At 31.1% G+C, this 15,634-nt stretch overlaps 1 protein-coding gene and 2 long non-coding RNA genes across 3 annotated transcripts; 1 reads left to right on the top strand and 2 right to left on the bottom strand.

Moving 5' to 3' along the window:
* Positions 1–983: 983 nt before the first annotated feature.
* LOC129286050 (uncharacterized) lies at positions 984–6,002 on the top strand. Its single transcript, XM_054922091.1, has 4 exons — positions 984–1,024; positions 1,750–1,967; positions 2,099–2,152; positions 5,126–6,002. The coding sequence occupies exons 1-4, from the start codon at positions 984–986 to the stop codon at positions 5,476–5,478; spliced, it is 666 nt and encodes a 221-aa protein (XP_054778066.1). The 3' UTR covers positions 5,479–6,002.
* Positions 6,003–6,269: 267 nt separating this feature from the next.
* LOC129285035 (uncharacterized) lies at positions 6,270–7,293 on the bottom strand. Its single transcript, XR_008587061.1, has 2 exons — positions 6,806–7,293; positions 6,270–6,532 (listed from the first exon to the last, which is right to left on the bottom strand). It is a non-coding gene; the product is annotated as an uncharacterized LOC129285035 (long non-coding RNA).
* Positions 7,294–10,774: 3,481 nt separating this feature from the next.
* On the bottom strand, positions 10,775–11,733 carry LOC129287205 (uncharacterized). Its single transcript, XR_008587620.1, has 2 exons — positions 11,490–11,733; positions 10,775–11,111 (listed from the first exon to the last, which is right to left on the bottom strand). It is a non-coding gene; the product is annotated as an uncharacterized LOC129287205 (long non-coding RNA).
* Between the last annotated feature and the right edge of the window lie 3,901 nt (positions 11,734–15,634).

Genomic DNA, 15,634 nt, shown 5'->3' with positions numbered 1-15,634 from the left:
ATGATGGAGAGATCAAAATGTAATTAAATCTTAGTGTGAAATGACAAAACTAACCCTCATTAAAAGAACCTCCTCACTATCATCGGTCGCTGGATCACCCCGCCGGACTAGCCACCAGAGAGATGAGGGAGGCAAATTAAATTTTTGTAAGGCGGCCAAGGGAGTTTGAACCACCAAGATCGGCTAAAAATTCCTTTCAATTTTATAATGTAAATCTTTATATTTTAAACTTTTTTTTCACTTTTCATGCCAATTATTAGAAGTTTAATAGTTATTTATCATTTTACAAATGACTACTTGTTAAATTATGGGACCTGTTAAAAAAATTTATATGCACTGATTTTTATAAATGTTTACTTGTTTTTATTACCAAGAATGACAAGTCCTCATTCATAATTCAATAAATAATTATTTGTAAAATGACAAGTCATGTTATCAGTTTTGAAAATCTCTCTTTATAATTTGACAAACAAATTCCCATTAATAATTTAACAAGTAACTATTTATGAAATGAAAAGTTTTATTACTAGCTTGGAAAATTTTTCCTAATACTTTAATAAGCAAATTTTAATAAAATAACAAGTTCATATAAACTTTTTAACATGTAAAATTTTGGTATTAAAGACAAGTAAATATTTATAAAAATCATTTCATGTTAATTTTTTTTTAACAAGTCTCCATTAATAATTTAACAAATAATGATTTGTGAAATGACATGTCTTGTTACTCAGGAAGAAAACTGTTCTTGCTCATTCTTATCTTCATTATGGCAAGCGTAGGCTGAATCTAATGTTAAAAGCAAAAGGACTCTAAGCATCCTATACGTAGTTAAATGTATTCATCCAAGGGTAAGACTAGGAATAGATTGTCAAGGACCAATTCAACTCAAAACATCTAGCTACAATGTGGCAGTCTTTCTGTAAGTTCATCTATAGCTATATTGCAATCTTTAATTCGCCCTTCATTTGAATATTACTTTAAGAATGAGTGTGGATACAGCTCCACCACACTTTAATGCAAGGAGGTGGCAAGGATTAAACTGTAGACTGCTTAACTGATTACCCGTAATATGCTAATAGCAAACTCAACTTAGAAGTTTGAAGTGTGAAGCGAAAGCTTGGTAATAGTTTAAATGCTATCAATACAATATATATACTTTCTGGTATTGGTTTTCTAAGATGAGTTTTTCGTTGTCTTACTTTTTCATCACATGATTAATTCCAAGTGTGAACCAAAATCTGGTCATTGAGCTTGTTAAGAAAATTTGGAAAGAAATTCTTCTTCTAGATGAGTTGAGCATGATGAAAGTCATAAGGGAACCTTTACAAGTTATATTCGATGCTGTAGAAGTTGGAAATTTTTGAGTTTCTAGGAGAGCTTTTGGGCTCTGACCCTGATTTCATCATTTCATGATGGAAAGGGATAGTTGATGATAAATTAATAGACAAAGATCAAGTGGATTGGTCGACGTCCAGAACAAAGCCCAAAGTCACGTCCATATGTTCTAAATTTTAAAAGTGCAGTTGAAATTGTTATGCAACATGTGGGCTTGATAATTTTAGTTAGGATTGATTAGTTGTATTATTGTTAATCTGTTATTTACGTGTGTATGCGCTGGCAGTCTCTCATTAGTTCACTTTTACTTATCTTTATCGATATTGGAAGAGTATGTAATCTGAGATGAATAAGACAAGAACGTCATCCTCACTCAAATTCTCTTTATTGCTTCTCTCTCATTTTTGTTTGCAGAAACCGAAGTATAATTCACATTGCTGTCTTGCATCGTCATGCCAGTATCTTCAATCTCATTCATGAAACTGGTCCAAACAAGGATTCCATAGTTTCTTCCCTGGATAGTAATGATAAATGCAATTTATTGCATTTTGCTGAAAAATTAGCACCACCAGACCGACTTGACCTGCTTTCAGGAGTAGCTTGTCCGACGATGCTTGAGCTGTTATGGTTTGAGATATATACATACATACATATATATATATATATATATATTCGCCTTAACTCCATAGCCTGTGCATAAAAGCTCAAGCTTCTTTCATTTTCTATATGTATGTGGCATAATAAATTCATGGTTTGACGTGGCAGGAGGTGAAGAAGATAGTGCAACCATCATTGATCGAGATGAAAAACTCTGAAGGCCTGACTTCTAGTGTAATAGCCCATAATAATAATAACAATAATAAGTATATATTTATAAGTTGGTATGTAATAGTAGTTATATTAATTTGGGAACATGTTAAGTGAGGAGAAGTGTTGGTAGAGTGGAAGCATGCATGTTAGAGTAATTGAAGGTCCCAGGTTTGAATTTCCGGTGTAAGAAATGAAATTTTTATTTTGTTTAGCTCCTCTGAAATTACCAGAATACCCTAGCTCCATCAAATATATTTTCTTTCTTCTCTCTCTTACCCAAGTCAGTTTTACAGAGTATGAGAAAAAGGTAGAGAAATCTGGAAGCTTATACCGATTCTTGCTCTTCGTTCTGCAGTGGTCACCGACTAATCTTCTCCTTCATATTCTCAATGGTCGCCAGCCAGAGTGGAGCTTGGGCTGCGCTGGGTTGATCTACCCATGCTTCTTGTCTCTGTTTTCCTCTTTGTTTTTGGCTCTGTTTCTTCGAGTGCCAGGTGGGACGAGAGAGAGAGAGAGCTGCGAAACTACACCGAACTTATGCTCTATTACCATCGAATCACTATCTTCTTCTTTCTCAACCAAGAGTTGCAGCCGTTTATGCCAGTCACCACCGCTACTGTCGTGAGTTTCTCCTTGTTTAGCCATTTTTCTTCTCTGCTCGTTTTCATGGATACAAGCTAAAATGCTTCTTGTTCTTCTTACTCGTGATGTGGCAATCTAAGTCTGTCCATGGGAAGAAAAACACGTGAAATTAGGCTCGCTGGTTGAGGGTCGATCACCGAGCTTTATCTCCTCTGTTTGGCGTTCCATATTTTCTTTTCCTTCTCTTTGGTTGTCTGCCACTATACAGCGTAATTGGGTTGAGGTGAGGAGCTTCAATCCTTTTATTATTGACTTAGCTATGCTTGTGAGTGTAGTTATCTGCTGCTGCTGCGTGTGCATGAGATTTCAAAAGGTTAGCGTGTTCTGGTTTTGTCACTATTGTGCTGTGTAGTGAGAAAATGAATAAATTAAGTTAAATAAGCTTGAAACCCATCTGAACTTGGTAATGATATATGTATATACGTGATTTGAGGGTTGAAGTTTAGGAAAAAAAACCAATCATCTCCCCTATTAACCATACATGCATGTGAGGAAGGAGATGTTATTGTAGCCTAGAATGCTATTTGGAATTAATCAGATTATCAATGTTGTGAGTGTTTAAGGATGCTGAAATCTAGAAAGAGAGACTAATCTTGGTTTGGTAATTATGCTCATAAGTATTCGATATCATGATTGGTGGGAGTAATATGTTAATATGGGAGCTATTGCATTATGAATGGAATGTTTTGACTAAAACAAATTGGTAGATATTAGGGATATTAATGATAAAGATTGGATCAACTCTAAGAATGATATTGGTTTGGAATTTCAAATGATAATGGTTGATTTTGAATCGTGTTGAAAAAAAAATTATTTAATTATATCCTTATAGGGTATGAGGAAGAATGAGACCCTTACCAGAATTAAAGGTAGGGATATCTTTGAGAATTTGAAGTTCTAATGAGTAAGTGAATAGCATTCTATTTAATTTATTTTTATTTTTGATAGCCTTTTTCTTGAAATATTTTATTCTTATGAATTATATTAATTTTGAAAATTATGAAATATCAATGAAGGACAAATGAGTTATGATATGTGCATTTATTGATTCTTGAAAATATATTTGCAAGATGGATGAAAGCATTTTTGTACGGTTGTTAAACTTTGAAATTTATTAGATACTTAATTAATGTAAGTTTATGATTCTGACAAATATTAAGATTTGAAACAGTTCATGTGAGTTTGATAGTAAGAATGATAATTTATTTCAATGATAATTGTCTTTCTCACATGTTTGAAGTGTGATTTTAAGAGAACTCAAAATAGAACAATGCTGCTAACGGCAGTTCTGTTAGCCCGTAGCGCGCTGTGGTTAAACACTAGCTAGTTTGTTTCGTAAGTTTTATTCTCACATTTGGTATTCGTGGGCTTAGTACCTGCGTTTGATTTTGTGGCCTGAGTCACGTTTGGTTATTTACTCTCATGGAATGTGTATCCACGTTTGTTTCGTAACTTCGGCTGCATTTGGTTACTTACTCTCGTGAACTGGTGTGTCCACATTTATTTTCATAGCACAAGCCGCGTTTGGTTATTTACCCTCACGAACTGTGTGTTCACATTTGTAATCTGTTCTATTGAGTTTTTAAAATTCTAAATGTTGATTAAAGTGTTTTTTAAAATTTATATGATTTTGGCTAACAATTTTACTACTTTAAGGAATATGTGAGTAAATTGTTTTTTTTTTAAGCATGATAACATAAATTGTTTTCAATTTATTCTTATTTTACAATTATGGATATAACTTATAGGCTTGCAAATCTTTGTGGAATCATTTTTAATTAGTTGATACCATTATTGAAGTTTATTGATTTAAATTCTAAGAATTTTACCATGGGAATGCTATTCACTGAAAAAATTATTTGGGTCTCAGACTTGTTAGTTGACGTTGATCCCACCATCAACCTCAAAAGGGCAACTAGTTATAGTGGGTGGACATTTTGATTGGTATTGTTGCTTTAAGGTAAATATATAATTTGTATGTCTTTTTTATTTGAAAGAAAGAGTATATGCTTCACATAGGTTGTTGATAAACCTTATTTTTAGTCTGTATATTGGTTGCTGCCTGGAAGGAGCTACACTCCTAATTTATACTATTATTTGTAAAAAAAAATTTTGTTGTAGAATTTTCGGGAGATCCTAGTTATAGGGGAGGTTCTGTCGAAATTTCTACAAAAGCGTCGACACTTTCTTATGATAATGAGTTTAAAGGATTTATTTTAATTCTTATGTGATTTGATTAAATTTTGTTTTTTTTGTAAAATAGAATAAATGTTTATTTTGAGGCTTATGAGAATGTGTGAATGGTTCACACTTATGCCAGTCACCCTCTATTTTTGAGGTGCGACAACTAGCGAATTATTCACCAAAGAACACACAAAATTGCTAAAAGAAGAAGAGTCTTGGATGAAGGCAACTGCAAACCCTTGCATGGTAGTTTCAACACTTATTGCTATTGGAGTATTTTCTGCTGCATTCACCATTCTTGGAGCTAACAACAACGACACAGGAACTCCAAACTATTTGGAGAAACTGCCATTTCTGATATTTTCTATGTTAGATGTGTCTGCACTTATTTCATCCTCAACCTCCATCCCCATCTTCCGCTCCATCCTTATCTTACGTTGTGCGGAAGAAGACTTTCTCAAGTCACCGCCATATTTCTATCGTACAAACATATCAACACATAACTAAGGCTATGATTTGATGTATGATCGGATTACTTTGTTGCATAAATTTTTAATATTATAGGGTATATTTTGAAATCCTTCACTGTGAAAACTAGCATTAAAACCGTGCAGGGAGAGTTTCTATGCATTAAATTTAGACTAAAACATAATATAAAAAATTTACAAAGCCTATTAAAATAATATGATTCTTAAAAAATATTAAAATAATACAAAAGGAAATTCGTCCCAGAATGCCAGAGCCTAAAAGCATTAAATAGCCGCCACTACAGAGCAATTTTAAACTGCAATTTTAATATTGTAGAAGTTCAAAATAAATCTGATAGATCTTCTTCAAAATATATTAAATGGACTAATAGATGTTGTAGGCATATTATAAGTTAGAAACTGAGATACTTTCATGAATTTGAAAGATAAATAAATTAAAATAGGACAGATACGCACGCCGGAATGGGTCGTTGTCTGTTTTGACCATTTCACAGCTGATGTCGCGCATAAAGGCCAATTTGATCCGATACAGGAAACTTTTGCTGATAAATTAATGTAAACATTTTTTGTGACATACTTACGATTTTATTTAGTTTGTAGAAGAAAATTGGATATAACACAAATGATAGATTATTCAGTTTGTAGAGAAAAAAATAGTTGGACGAAATATTCCGATAGATATAAAACATATATAGTACTTAAAGAATAAAAAAAGTTAAAAAACGAGAGATATTGAATTGAATGTGTAGTTTTGTATTTTAACTTTCTGAGCGATACACATAATGGACAAATTTGAGGATACGCTCACGAAACTTATAATCCCAGTGTGTTTCGATGATGAATTATTAATTACAATAAGCAAACAAAAAGTACAAGGAAACAGAAAACAGATACAAGAATTAAGCAGCTTTATGAAAAGATGGACAATTTAAGAAAGAGAATAAAGAATAAAGAACATAATCAATATTATCATGATGACGAACCCTACAGATGCAACGACATCCATTAATCATTTCTCCTTTACATCGAACCACTTAACTCCATTTCCAACGACGAACGTACGCTTCATGAATCTGCATGAAAATGAAATCTAAATTGAAATCATGTGCACAAAGTACTGCTTCTGTGCCTGGTGATGGACATAATCACGTAAAAACAACATTGCCCGGCCCAACTCAAGCAGATGAATTTTGCGACCATAAATCTATATCTCTAATTTGAAAATCAATCTGAAAGATTACCTTGTTAGGTGGGAGAATTTCTTAAACTTATAAACCCCAGATCACTCCCTAACATGTGGAACTCATGACAATGAATATCAGATCAAAATGGAAGTAAATATTGACCTGGGGAAAGGAGCGGAATGAAAAGAGTCATCATCGACTCTTGGAAAAGTGATCCTTGGAAGTCGAGATATGAGTGCCAGATCTTGTCGAGTTACTAGAGTCCTGAGTCCTTGGAGGAGGCCTAGTGGTAGGGCAAATAATGCTCTGGATGTTGTTACTTGCAGAACTCATATTTCTTCTCACAATTAATCCAAGGTTCTCACAATTAACGTTGATCGATCGTCACAGACAGAGGTAGGGTTTGCTGTAGATGAAGAAGCTCGATGAGGAATATAATCCGATACAGGTATTGTATTTATGGAGAGAAGCAACGAGTAGATAGGCTATAAGATGGCTCAACACGGAATCAAGTGATAAGAGATTGTTGAATTGATTATAATTAATAGAAATGAAGAGAAAATTACAGAGAAAGTTCTGAATAAGTTCAAGGCTCAAGCAGATGACCGGTTAAACTAAGAGAGAGAGTGTTAAAGCCGTGTGGGTGATTGCCGATGGTGTGATGCGCTGGCGGTCAAGTGTAATTACATTTCAGTTTATTTGGAGCCATGGCGATATATAACTTTGAGGAACGTAGAGTGTGAACTGTCAACCCCTCCATTCTATTTCTTGCGTGTAATATTTGCTGCATGGCATTGTTTTGCGAATGTCCCATTTTGCCCCCACCTTGGGTTTTGTTCCGCCGTCATATCCGTGGAGGGCTCTTTTCATAGTTTGACCAAACACCTCTTCAAATGTCCCGTTTTAAATTATAAAATGTTTTTAGATAAAATTTTACATATCAATAAATCTCATTAAATATATTTAATAACTTTATCTTTTTAAAAAATACCCATCATTTAATATATTAAAAATAAAAAAGATGAAAATTAATTATAGAGAGAGAAAGCATGATATTAAAATTATTGTATTTAATGAAACTTTAATATATCCAAAGTGTCTTATATTTTGAGATGGAGAAATTCTTTTAAAAATATTATATAATTTGGGACGGACTTATTAACGTTGGTGTTTCAAATTCCACTTTTGTTCCCATAATTGCCGTCTGATATGATGGGTGTTTTTGACATCTTAATTTAGATGGGTCATGGGATTCGGAATATATGCCCTTGTTTTTGTTTTTTTTTTTTCGTAGGATAGATTTGCCTATTGGAAACACCAACAGTTGCGTTATCTAATCAATCAACGCGGTTTATTTGATTCCAGCATGAAAGAACCTCAACTTTTCATCTTTTTTCCCCATATTCATCAATGGTCGGCATATAAGAGATAAACGCATTATATTATACATATGTCTGACGGTGAATGGATGATTATACTAGGGAAATTATTTAAGTAACTACGATGCCATATTTATATAGGAATTACGAACTTGCGTGAATGTTAAGGAAGTCATTTACAGAGAAATATTCTGGAACTTTAATTTGTGTATTAGTTTAATCTCTAATTAATATAACACTTGGAAGGTAGAAAATACTTGGAAAATGTAGCGAGTTTTCATTTAAAGGAGATAGACACAATTAATGTGTGTCTATACCGTGTTGTATGACTTCAAAGCCGTGAGCTATTTCTCCTTCCATTCCATCCTTTATGTTTGGTTTATATTTATTAGACCTATACAATGCATATATAGGACCCACACTAGTTTTTACTATTAATTATACATTGATCAATGGATAGAAATTTAAACATTGCCATTAGTACATTTTTCTAAAAATAAAAATTGACACGTTTTAGCTCGATCTTGACAGAAAGAAAATCAACGGAAGGATAACAAAGAAACATAATCAAGGTTTTTTTTTGGGTAGTTAAGTTGAATAAATCAAATTACGAGAGATTTCCTGACAGTTTGTCGAAGTTCTCACAGCATTGACCTATCTCTCTCATTTACATTTTCTTCGATCAAATAGAAAAGTGTATGCATATAAATATATCTGTCTAATATCCTTTAATTTTCATAGAATTTTCTGTACCAGAAGGACTCAACAAAATAAAATTTTCATATCATCTCACCGATTATGTGGTGGAATTTCCACGTTAATTTGCTGGCCTAATCTGCTTGGTTTTTCTTCTTTTTTTTATAAGATGAATATTATATGCGATTCATTACAAAAATATATAAGAAATTTTAACCAAATCATAATCCAATAAATTAATTAATTTTTTTTAAGCTGATAACATTTTTTCACATTTATCGATCTTTATTTAATAGTGTGTTTAATTTAAAGTGAAGTGTTAGATGATTTATTTATTAAAGTATAACTTATTAATTACATGTTGAAACTAAAAATACTTATATTTTTTAATGAAGAAGGAGTAATTTTTACATGAAGTGGTTGCTAGTAGTTAATTTTCAAACACGCATATGTCTGATTGAATATATACACAGCAAATTCATTATAAACTTGTGCTATTAGTAGTGAAAAATGATTTTATTCGGAATCGAATGTCAACTTAATTAATAGAACACGTCAAAGAATATCTATAAAAAAGAAAAAAAAAAGATTGAAAGTCCTGTCCGAAATATCTTATCATGTCATGATCACTAGCTTTCTCCCTGATTTTTATTCAAAGTCAACTGCAGCTTCCCGGAAAAGATTCTCTTATACGTACGTTCTGGGAGTTGTCAAAAACTTCACAATTAAGCTAAGCTCCGCCCGGCATGATCAAATATAATTTTAATTTTAAATACTAAAAAAATCAAATATATTGTCTGATTAATTAATTGCCAACTGGAATTGAAAGAAATTATCAACTGTTATTTCATTTGTTATCCTGATGGATTAATCTTTTTTTTTTAAATCATTCTATATAGTCAATATATATATATTTTTATTAAAAAAATATAAAACATTTTTAATTTTTTAAGATGTAGTAATTATTTTTTTAAAAAAATATTTTTATTAAATAAATTATTTTATATTTATTTTAAAGTGTTTATAGTCAAGAATAAATATAAAAAGGTAAAATTAATTTTAAAATAAAAAATTAATTTATTGAAAATAAAATTTGATTAAAAATATATTATATTTTAAATATTAATAATTTAATGTTATTAATGGCTTACGTAATGTCACTTTTCAAATGTCACATAAAAGACAGACATGGACAAACATCATCTGCTGACAAAGGACAAGAAATGAAGCCACCTATGTTAATACAAAATCAATTGATTCTATACATGTATGCGAGAACACAGGGCCAATATAAAATCAATCGATTCTGAAAAGCGCAAAGACGAGGAATTGAAATCTATAAGGGCCAATATATTTTATGCAAAATTTTCCAATTTTTCTAAAGTGAAAGAGTTAAATAAATTTGAATACTATCAGTCATAAAGGATCCATCGGTATCTCGTAGATTACGGATGAAATTAAGTTGTTGATTATAACGTAAGCTCAAAGTTTGCTTATTGTGAACAAAATTATTTACTATTTATTTTTATGGAAAGATAAATTAAAAAATTAATCTCAAAAATATTTATTATTAAATATAGTTAAACACCCCAAATGTAAAAAAAAAAATATAATGATTGCCCATGCGTTTGGCCTTTGTTTTGGGACCCTAAAGCAGAGGTTTTCCAAATCTAAACAATTAATTAATATTGGAAAAGTACGTCAATTTTGAGGACCCCAAAATGGAGATTTTGTCAATTAGACATCTATTTTATTATTTAACGTACAATATATGCACATATGTGGTTGAAAATTCAAAAATTAATAAGATACTAAAATCTAAATTTACGTACTTTAATTTGAGGAGCAATATTAATATACCATATTATTACAACTAATTAGAATATAATATATAAAACAAGTATAATATAATTTTGTAAATAAATTAATTAGTTTCACAGCGGGATCACTTGGCTTAGATTTCACGAAATTTAAATAAAATTACGTGGCACATTTTTAAATTTTAATAACAATGGTTCTAAGAGTAATATCATACTTAAATGTCAAAACCCAAAAGTGCAGAAATGTACGAAGGTTAGACTATTCAGAACAGTCACTTGACTTTCTATTATTATTGCCAAGATGACACGAGACATCAAACAGAAAGGTCACAAATGAAAGCTACTTTGAAAAGAATATATAACTAACGCTGTATTTGTGGAAGCAAACAAGAACAACAAATCAAGCCTAGAGGCAAAACAAACAAACCAAAAAGAAAAAAATAAATAATTGTTGATAGCATATATGAGGACAGAACATATGTGCGTGCGACTGTGCGTGTGTGTAATTGCCTTGTAATATATAATTTGCTTCCATTATTCTTGATCAAGCCATTTCACATGCTTCACGATCTGCTGGAAAATGAAAACCAAAAATGAGATTCTTCAAACGAGACATTAAAACATAAATAAGAAGAACATGACTACTGTTTCATCAAGACAAGCGCTAATTAGGAGAAGGACGCAAGAACCTGAAAAGCCAAAAAGTTTATTAAAAATATAGGCACTATATATGTATATATATCAATGACTTGTTTGAAGAAAACTCATTTTCGTGCGTGACGTTCAAATTAAATTAAGAAGCAAATAACAAAATTGAGGCAAGAACTTAATGTATAACAAAGTATCTTAGAACAAGACAAAATGAAATGAGAAATGATTGATAAGTATAAAAGAAAGGAGTAAATGTATATATAGTAAGCAAAAAATGAATAGATGAAATGAGACGAGTACATCACCGTCAACGACTGCGGGAAAAGACACCCTTGGTTTTAGGGATTGTTGTGGGACGCCTGATATTGGGGCTTTGAGTCTGAGGAGGGGGCCTGCTAGTGGAAAAGACTCCCTTAGCATTAGGCTGAGTATTAGTGTCGCGTGAAGGACTCGGCATGCTGCACCTTCTTCAAGACGTAGGGTTTTGTTAATTAAGTAGAGAAAAGATGGCTTATGATTTGATAACGAGAGATCGAGGTAGGGTTTGTTGTGAAGCTGGAGGAATCAGATTCGCGTATATTTATATTGCTAATCTCAAGGTACTGTATGGTGATGCAAATTGGTTCAAGTAATTACCAAGTGATTGTTAAGGAAATACACTCTGAACTTGCGATGGAATTCTATTGAACTTTGAAAACGCAGCGTGTAGCCTACGGCCACAGGCAAGTCATTTATTAACTGACTTGATGACTCTTCACACACGCGCGTATATACACCGCCTTAGTAATTTTTTATTACATCAAAAAGACTTCGTATTTTACCCAAACGAATCGAGCAGGAAAAGAAAAGGCTTAATTCTTGACATTTCATAGGGAGGTTTGAACGTTGAAATCAAATGAGATTAAGATTATGAATGTGGGAGGTCTTGAGCATATATCTTCTCACCGTGTATGACCACTTCAAACCTTCACACCAGTAGTCACGTCATATTGAAACACACGCAAAACATAGATAGTGTAATTAATTAGTCTGATGCATAAAATAATGCTCATGTATGTGATATCCATGATATATCCACGTAAGTAACTATGCATATATTGACCATGTATATACAACATCTCAGTGCTAGCTAATTAAGGAGAATTACATTTAAATCCTACTCAAGACAATTAATTACTTCAAGGTTCATTATGTTGTCATAAGCTTAGTTGTTAATGGACCTATGAGTAATTAATTATCTTATAATATGAACTAGAGTGGTACTTTTTTCTTACAAACATTATTTAATAGAGGTCACAGAAACAATTTCCAATAAAAATGTAACGGCATGATTTATAAATAAGATAAAAAAAATCTCTCTCTACCTTATAAATACTAGAATTAGAGGGGGGTATTAATTACTCCCTCTAATCCTATTTATAAATCACTTTTAGTATATTTCACTAGAAAAACTTTAAATTTCATCAACTTTATTTAAAAATTTAATAAATTTTCACCTTTACCCCTAAAAAATGTTCTTAAATCTTATTAATGGTATTTTTATTCAAAGCATTCAATAAAGGCAAAAATGTAAAGAGGAGCATTGGAAATTAGCAAGTACCATATAAATAAAATCAAAATTTTCCTTCTCTTTCCGCCTTATAAATAAGATCAGAGGAGTATATTATATACATTGGAATCATATACACACACTTGAAAATGCAGCATAGCATTATTGGGTCCACTCAAGTAATTAAGAGAGCTTTTTTCTTTTTAGCCAAAGAAACCTACTCCCTCCATCCCTATATATAAGATGTTTTTAACAAAATTACGTAAAAAATATTAAAGTTGATCATCTAATTAAAAGCACAGCAATATTTTAATATTGCCCCTAATGATTGTAAATAAAAAATAATTTTTTTCAAAGTAAATTAATAAAAGTACTTATCTTTTTTTCATTCTAATTTAATAAAGATATAATGGTCCATTTATTAAAAAATATAATTTTAGGATTCATTTCCTTTATGAAAAAACAAGGAGTTTTTCATTAAACTCCCTTTTAAGAAAAATGAAGATATCAACCCAAGAAAAGCATCTCATCCAGGAATGAATCCAAAAGATCTTGCTTTGGCCAGAGAAAAATGTGCAGCTCTACTCAAACAAAGTCTTATTGAGCCCATAAAGTCAGATTGGCCGGGCTTGCCAAGCCTTTTATGTAGAAAAAAGATTTGAAAAATGAAGAGGGACAAAGAGGATGGTAATTGATTATACACATCTTCATGCTTTTCTTCAAGATGACAAATTTCCTCTGCCCAAAATTAACACCTATATAGTACATTTGAAGCAAGCCAAGATATTCTCAAAATTTAATCTCAAAGCAAGATTGTGGCAACTTGGACAGTTCTTCAAGAACAAATTCAACATCCTGATCATCATCAAGAGGAATGACAGTCTCAAGATTTTAATAACTTCATATCTTTCTTGAATTTGTTGGGACATCTTTTTGCAAAGTGTCCCATCTGTCCACAGATGAAATATCTATTTGATCTCTTGGTTTTTGAAGTTCTTTTCTTGAAAAATCTAAAGACCTCTTATATATAGGGATGAAAGTAATAAGTCAGTTAATTTCATTAATTATCACTTTACTATAATATCCCTACCATTCCAAATTATAAAATATTTTTAGACAAAATATCATTTACCAATAAAACCTCAGTAAATATATTTAACAACTTTATCTTTTCAAAAAAAATATAAGCTTTTAAAAATACCCATCATTTAATATATTAAAAAGAGAAGAGACACAAATTAATTATTGAGAGAGAAAGGATAATATTAAAATCGTTGTATTTAATAAAACTTTAGCCTATTTAAAATGTTTTATATTTTAGGATAGAGAAACTTCTCCAAAAACGTTATATTATTTGGGACGGAGCGAGTATATAGAAAGTCTTAATTAGTATTTTGCCCCGGAAAAAAGAAAAGAAAAGCTTAAAGCGTAAATTCTTTTTTTAAAAAAAAAAAAAAGTTTAACGCGTTAAACTCCCGTGCCCGAATGAACTTTAATCCCAAGGCTTGAACATTGAAAACGCCATAAATTAACGTGTCTGACCGCTTCATCTTCAAATTTGTTCATACTGCAATTAATTCATCGGATGCGATTAATTATTAGCTCTTTTCCTTTTGCTCTCACAAATTAAATACCTTTAACGTTAATTTGAAAAATTTTTCAACTTAACCTTTTAGACCACAATAACAAAGTACTCGCTTCGGTTCAAAATATAAGTAATTTTTAGAAAAAATTGGCATATCAATAAAGTTTTCATTTCCATAAGAATATGTATTATTTTTCTTTTTTTCCCTAGTTTAAATCACCAAAGCATTTAACACCATAAGAATATATATTGTTTTCCTTTTTTTCCTCTAGTTTAAATTAATTAATCCTTTCGTCCATTCTGGTTCATCAATCCATCTCCATGTTTGACTCGTCATATTTTAACCAAATTGACTTCGTTCTTCTGTTTCATATTCTCTCCCATTACACGGAATTAATTTATTTCGTTTAACGTGAAATTCAACCTCAATCTTTGACTCTTTATTGGCAATTTAAATCAAATTTCTGAATTATTGTTTTTGTGGTATTGAATTACACCTCGCAAGATGCTTCATTGCTTTTATAGGTGAAATTTAAGCTGCTTTATTTAAATATTCAAGTGGATTCCTTGACAAATGTACAGCGTATTAGGATAATGAACTGAAACTTCACATCAATATTGTAAAATTAGTTTTTCTATTTGAAAGTTGAATAAATCTCAATTTTAAATAAATAAATAAAATATATATATATATATATATATTGTTTTGTACGTTTAGCTTCCTTATATTTTTATTTTGTCCATTTAGAGCTGAAACTTGTCAAATTCTTTCCCTTGCCAGCAATTCTTAATTAAATTTTCCCAATCATTAATAACAACAAATATATAATTCATTTTTGCATTTTAAGCGTGAATAGCACGGCTTTGAATTGATTCAGAACTATCCCTGAATGAATGGTGATGACATACGTATTCAGAGTTCATGCATTTGAAGAATGTTCGACGAAATTAAATTATAAACTCCTAACAAAACAGGATTAATATAATTAATGTGTAATTAAGGCCCATATATATCTTCACCACGCTGTATATAAGATGCTTTTTTAAAAATAAAAGTTAATCCAAATTATAAGATGTCAAAAATATTAAATAGTATTCTATGTTCATCCTCATAATTTTAACAGTTTTCTTGTAATTTGCGCAAGATTTGATAAGGCTCCTTTTAATTAATAAGCGTATAATTGGAATATTGAGATGCTTTTAACAAATAAAGAAATCTAACAATTTTTTTTAATCTGGAAAAATGTTTGAAATACCTTATACAAGGAATAAGAGGGGGCATGATATTATGAACGTTAATTTCTCAGCAAA

This window comes from Prosopis cineraria, unplaced genomic scaffold, assembly GCF_029017545.1.
Source record: "Prosopis cineraria cultivar Desert tree isolate PC_DT_omini unplaced genomic scaffold, ASM2901754v1 PC11, whole genome shotgun sequence".
Taxonomy (NCBI): Eukaryota; Viridiplantae; Streptophyta; class Magnoliopsida; order Fabales; family Fabaceae; genus Prosopis; species Prosopis cineraria.
The sequence above is the reverse complement of the archived record's forward strand: the minus strand, read 5'-3'. Positions and strand labels throughout refer to the sequence as shown.

Bases quoted from the DNA above. Each gene is read 5' to 3' on its own strand.
- LOC129286050 (XM_054922091.1), top strand. From the start codon at position 984: ATGAGTGTGGATACAGCTCCACCACACTTTAATGCAAGGAG. The intron at 1,025-1,749 runs GTGGCAAGGATT...TTTTGTTTGCAG, and splicing joins CCACACTTTAATGCAAGGAG to AAACCGAAGTATAATTCACA. The intron at 2,153-5,125 runs GCCTGACTTCTA...TCTATTTTTGAG, and splicing joins CGAGATGAAAAACTCTGAAG to GTGCGACAACTAGCGAATTA.